This window comes from Pseudophryne corroboree (genome assembly GCF_028390025.1).
Source record: "Pseudophryne corroboree isolate aPseCor3 chromosome 3 unlocalized genomic scaffold, aPseCor3.hap2 SUPER_3_unloc_16, whole genome shotgun sequence".
NCBI lineage: Eukaryota > Metazoa > Chordata > Amphibia > Anura > Myobatrachidae > Pseudophryne > Pseudophryne corroboree.
In genome coordinates, this window is record NW_026967504.1 from 1215416 (window position 1) to 1222154 (window position 6739).

Here is a 6739-nt window from a genome sequence, read left to right on the forward strand (position 1 = left end):
TGGCATTCAACCTCCATGCCGTCAAACGTAGCCGCGATAAGTCGTGATAGGCGAACGGCCCCTGCAGTAGAAGGTCCTCGCGAAGAGGAAGAGGCCTCGGAAGATCCGCGTGCCAAGCCTGCCTTGGCCAGTACAGAGCAATGAGGATCGCCGAAACTGTTTATCTTTTTATTAGTTTGAGAATCCTTGGGATGAGTGGAAGTGGAGGGAACACATATACTGACTGGAACACCCATGGAGTCACCAGGGCGTCCACCGCCACTATCTGTGGGTCTCGTGACCTGGAAAAGTACCTCCGAAGAGCCTTGCTGAGGCGATAGGCCATCATTTCTATCTGAGGTACACCCCATCTGCGTTTTACTTCTGTGAATACCTCCGGGTGGAGGCCCCATTCTCCTGGAAGGAGATCGTGTCTACTGAGGAATGAAGATCGCCTACAGTGCCAGCGCGTGTCTTTCTGCCCAGAGGAGGATTCTTGTTACCTCTGACATTGCAGCCCTGCTCTTCATTCCACCCTGCCTGTTTATGTAGGACACCGCTGTGACGTTGACTGACTGAACCTGCATGGCTCAATATTGCAGAAGATGAACCACTTTTAGAAGGCCATAGTATATGGCTCTTAGTTCCAGAATGTTTATTGGAAGGACCGATTCCTGGCTTGACCACTTTCCTTGGAAGTTTTCCCCCTGGGTGACTGCTCCCCAACCTTTGAGGCTTGCATCTGTGGTTAGAAGAATCCAATTCTGAATCCCGAACCTGCGGCCCTCGAGCAGGTGAGAAGTTTGCAGCCACCAGAGTAGTGAAATTCTGGCTTTCGGCAACAGGCATATCCGTTGGTGCATGTGAAGATGCGATCCCGACCACTTGTCCAGGAGATCCAGCTGGATGAAGCGTGCATGGAATCTTCCGTATTGTAGAGCCTCGTAGGAGGATACCATCTTCCCCAGAAGGCAAATGAACCGATGAACCGATACCCAGGAGGTTTCAAGACATCCCGGACCATTGATTGGATCACCAAAGCTTTCTCCACCGGTAGAAACACCCTCTGCACTTCCGTGTCGAGTATCATCCCCAGAAAGGGCAGTCTCCTAGTCTGTTCCAAATGTGACTTTGGAAGGTTCAGGATCCACCCATGATCCCAGAGTAGTTGAGTTGAGAGTGAAATATTCTGCAACAGCTTCTCCTTGGAAGATGCTTTTATTAGCAGATCATTCAGATATGGAATTATGTTCACTCCTTGTTTGCGTAGGAGGAGCATCATCTCCGCTAGTACCTTAGTGAACACCCTCGTTGGTGTGGAGAGGCCAAATGGCAATCTTTGGAATGGATAGTGACAGTCCTGTAGTGCAAACCGTTGATAGGCCTGGTGAGGCGGCCAGATTGGAATGTGAAGGTACGCATCCTTGATATCCAGGGATACTAGGAATTCCCCCTCCTCCAGACCTGAGATTAACGCTCTCCGAGACTCCATCTTGAATTGGAAAACCCTCAAGTAGGGGTTCAACGCCTTCAGGTTCAATATAGGCCTTACCGAACTGTCCAGTTTTGGTACCACAAACAGGTTTGAGTAATAACCCTTGATTTTTGGGTGAGGTGGAACTGGAACAATAACATTTGTTCGTACCAGTTTTTGAATGGCTTCTTGTAGAATAGCACTTTCTGTCTGCGAACCTGGTAAGCCTGATTTGAAGAATCTGTGAGGTGGGAGTTGCTGAAACTCCAGTCTGTACCCCTGGGTAACAATATCTGTCACCCAGGGGTCTAGGCATGATGACGCCCAGACATGACTGAAATTTTTTACTCTCACTACCACCTGCCTGATCTCCAGACTGAGCGGTCCACCATCATGCTGAATATTTGGAGGAAGCTGAACCTGGATTCTGTCCCTGGGAACCTGTTGGTGCAGGTTTTTTGGATCTTCCCCAACCTCCTCTAAAGAAGATGGGAGGGTTGGATTTTTTAAATTTTGCGGTCCGAAAGGACTGCAGTGTAGGTGTACGATAAGATTTTCTACCTGGGGCTGCTGCGGAGGGAAGAAATGTTGTCTTACCCGCAGTGGCAGTGGAAATCCACAAATCCAATGCGTCCCTAAATAGTGCCTGACTTGTGAATGACAGGTTCTCCACACTTTTCTTAGATACTGCATCCGCAGTCCATTGACGTAGCCAGAGTCCTCTGCGTGCCGAGACAGCCATGGAAGTAGCAGGCCAATGTCCTTCATGGCCTCCACCATGAAACCTGCAGAATCCTGTATGTGATGTAAAAACAAGTCAATGTCACTCCTATCTATAGTATCTAAGTCCTTTAGTAAGTTGCCTGACCACTTTACTATGGCTTTAGAAATCCATGCACAAGCAATAGTGGGCCCTAAAGCCACACCTGTAGTACTGTATAGTGATTTAAACGTAGTCTTAATCTTGCGGTCAGCCGGCTCCTTTATGGCGGTTGAACCAGGGACAGGTAAAACCACCTTTTTAGACAGCCTAGGTACAAAAGCGTCTACTATAGGTGGGTTTTCCCACTTCTTCCTATTCTCTTCAGGGAAAGGCAAAGCAATGAGAATTCTTATAGGGATCTGGAATTTTTTCTCTGGGTTTTCCCAAGATTTTTCAAACAAGGAGTTTTAACTCCTTAGAATCAGGGACGGTAAGCGAGGACTTCTTATTTACTGTAAAATAAGATTCCTCTACTTGTTCCGGAACCTTCTCAGAAATATGCAAAACATCTCTAATGGCTTCAGTCATTAGCTGCACCCCTTTAGCAATGGATGCATCCCCCCCCCCCTGCATGTCCCCATCACCGTCCCCTGTAACAGAGTCGGTATCAGTGTCAGCTTGCATTATCTGGGCAAGTATACGTTTTTTGGGGTATGTAGGTGGGGTTTTAGATGAAGTAGTGGGAGCTGAATACTTCAAACCCACTACAGATTGTCTCAAAAACTGTGTTTCTTTCTCAGTATGTGACATCCTTGTTGAAATCTGGGATATCATTCCCCTTAAAGAATCCACCCATGGGGGTTCGGATTCAGAAGGCTGAGACAGCACATTGCAGTCCTGAGTACATGGAATAGACTCCTCAGGAGAAGATACACACTCTGGTAATGTGGTTATACACACACACACACACACACACACACACACAGGAAAATGTCAGACACAGTTCCCCCCAGAGTACCTTCAGAGAGTCACAGAGTATAAGGAGCCAGCCACACAGCGCCCCTGTAGGCAGTTATTATGATAAAAGCCCGGCGCTGACTGACTAACCTTAATAGGGAGGGCAGCGCTCCCTGTCATTGTCCTAGTTCCTATGATCTGCAGGGAGAAAATGGCGCTGGTGAGTGCTGGATCCACTCTGAGAGGAAGCCCTGCCCCATGTAATGGCGCGTGGCTTCCTGCACTAATTGTTTATACTGGCCTGAGGATTTTAGCGCTAACAGGTATATTAGCCCCTGTTATCTGTGTGACCAGTGTAGGGTTTATCCGCGCTGGCTCAGGACGCCCCTCAAAGCGCCTACACTGTGTGTTGCTGAACCTTCCTGGAGCGCAGCCTGTCAGAGCTGCACTTCCACCCTTGCGCCGGCAACCCGCTAACCGGGACGCTTGCGCTGTACTCACCACTTTCTTCTGGCTTTGTTAGGGGTTGGCGGCCATGCTGCGGGAGTGAGCAGTTGCCTCATGGACTTGCGATCAGCAACCTCAGGAGCTCAGTGCCCTGTCAGCAGAGTAGAGAACCATTATCTCTTCAGGAAGTTGGTTTCTATCCTTCCCCTCCCTAAGTCCCACGAAGCAGGGAGTCTGTTGCCAGCAGCCTTCCTGTAACCTAACTAACTCTAGAAAATGAAAAACTAAGAAAACTCCTAGGAGCTCCCCTAGCTGTGACCGGCTCCTCCCGGCACATTTTCTAAACTAAGTCTGGTAGGAGGGGCATAGAAGGAGGGGCCAGCCCACACTATTAAACTCTTAAAGGGCCAGTGGCTCCCAAAGGACCCATCTATACCCCATGGTACTAAATGGACTCGGGTGTCCTCTAGGACCTAAGAGAAAGTTGATTATAATCTAGCAGATGATGATTAGAGGATATCATATGGTGTATTGCATGTAAAGTACCTTGTTCCACACCTACTCTGCTGTAGCAATATACCTTATATAAGGGTGAGTTACACATGTACAGGCTTACCAGCATATGAGCACACACATAAAGGAATGCTACCTTACCAATGCCTTCAGGAGTAACGTTAGGAGACATTTCTCTGATCCATCAGCTCATATGACTGATGTTATTATTCATCTAGAATCTCCAATTCATACGATATGTTCCCCATCCATTGTTTTACATTGGTGCTGACATAGGACTTGGCGAGTGACTACATCTCCATTTATATTTCATGGATAGTTACCAGTACAAGAGAGATATATATCTAAGTCTTATTATAATATTACATTTGTTATTGTGATGTTCTCAGGAAGGTGGACACAATGATAGTATGAGACACAATATTATAAAGCCTTCATTAAAAGTTATGTTTTATTATACACACACATTTACAATTAATTGTCCCAGAGAGTCGTCTTCTCCTATTGTTTACAAGATTAATATTGTTACAGAAAATGTCACATTTCCATAATGTATTTTATTTCCAGCAGATGGACACACAACCAGGAATATCTCAGAAGGACATCTAATGTTATCCCCGGATTGTGACATAAAAGATAATGATAGTAGACAGGATTCTCCAGGAGATAATCCCATTACCCCAATTATACATCCAGCTCTATCAGCTGATCCCTCTGATCCTGGGAAATGTTCTCCTGATCACTCTGATATTGGTGCATCTGTTACAGCTCTGACAGTAGATACAGTGTTTCCCTGTTCCATAGATGCCAAATGTTTTACACAGAACACAAAGCCTATTAACCCACACACAGGTAAGGCAGGTGAGAGGCCACTGATATGTTCTGAGTGTGGGAAATGTTTTACATACAAATCACAACTTGTTATACATAACAGAAGTCACACAGGTGAGAAGCCATTTCCATGTTCTGAGTGTGGGAAATGTTTTGTATGGAAATCAGATCTTGTTATGCATAAGAGAAGTCACACAGGTGAGAAGCCATTTTCTTGCTCTGAGTGTGGGAAATGTTTTACACAGAAATCACAACTTGTTACCCATCAGCGAAGTCACACAGGTGAGAAGCCATTTACATGTTCTGAGTGTGGGAAATGTTTTGTAAGTAAATCACAACTTGTTACACATCTGCGCAGTCACACAGGTGAGAAGCCTTTTCCATGTTCTGAGTGTGGGAAATGTTTTACATGTATATCAGATCTTGTTATACATCGCAGAAGTCACACAGGTGAGAAGCCATTTTCTTGCTCTGAGTGTGGGAAATATTTTACACGGAAATCACAACTTGTTACCCATCAGCAAAGTCACACAGGTGAGAAGGCATTTCCATGTTCTGAGTGTGGGAAATGTTTTGCACTCAAATCACGTCTTGTTACACATCAGAGAAGTCACACAGGTGAGAAGCCATTTTCTTGCTCTGAGTGTAGGAAATGTTTTGCACACAAATCAGTTCTTGTTATACATCAGAGAAGTCACACAGGTGAGAAGCCACTTTCTTGCTCTGAGTGTGGAAAATGTTTTACACAGAAATCAAGTCTTGTTAATCATCACGGAAGTCACACAGGTGAGAAACGATTTTCTTGCTCTGAGTGTGGGAAATGTTTTACATACAAATCACAACTTGTTTCCCATCAGCTAAGTCACACAGGTGAGAAGGCATTTCCATGTTCTGAGTGTGGGAAATGTTTTGCACACAAATCAGTTCTTGTTAGACATCAGAGAAGTCACACAGGTGAGAAGCCATTTTCTTGCTCTGAGTGTGGGAAATGTTTTACATACAAATCACAACTTGTTTCCCATCAGCAAAGTCACACAGGTGAGAAGGCATTTCCATGTTCTGAGTGTGGGAAATGTTTTGCACACAAATCAGTTCTTATTAGACATCAGCGAAGTCACACAGGTGAGAAGTCATTTCTATACTCTGAGACATAAATCATCAGAATCAGCTTTATTGGCCAGGTGTACTCGCGTACACTAGGAATTGTTTGTGGTACAATGCATCGCCAAGCAGCATAAGGGAAATACATGGCATAAGAAGGGGGAAAAACATAGCATACATTACACACATTACACATATGAGTTCATACTGCACATTGCAACTGTACAATAGACTCAACATATTATACATGTAAGACTAAAGACGAAGGCTGCTTGGCAGAGCAGCACTGAGGCAGCCATCCGCAGCGCCAACTAGAACTCAAACAATGCATATAATACAGAAGATTTAAGTATTACACATCAAAAGATAAACCAGACAGACAAAAAAAAAGACACAGAAAGAATAATGCAGGATTGGTGTAGGCATTTTGAGTAATAACTTCCATGGGCTGTGTATTCCACCCTCACAGGTTACCAGGTGCGGCAGCCATCTTCGGCGCACTGCGTAGGAGTACCCTAGGTGGAGTAGTCCATCCTTGAGGGGTAGGCCTGTAAGGTACTACTGATGTTCTCTGCCAGAGGGTTAGTGGGCATAGTCCTGGTGATTTCATTTTCGAGGTTTGATGAGTCCTCATAATGGTCTGCATTTCTTTCTTGATGTTGCTGCTTAGAGATAGGAATGCTTTGAGTATTTTAACGCACAGCTGTGCATGGCTGAAGCTATAGATATATACA

General features: G+C 45.3%; 1 protein-coding gene across 1 annotated transcript; it reads left to right on the plus strand.

The window, feature by feature from the left end:
* Positions 1-1783: 1783 nt before the first annotated feature.
* LOC134983472 (gastrula zinc finger protein XlCGF17.1-like) lies at positions 1784-5977 on the plus strand (the record flags this gene model as incomplete). Its single annotated transcript, XM_063949143.1, has 2 exons — positions 1784-1896; positions 5176-5977. Coding segments are annotated over exons 1-2 (915 nt in total), but the record flags the coding sequence as incomplete, so codon positions are not given.
* Positions 5978-6739: the final 762 nt, after the last annotated feature.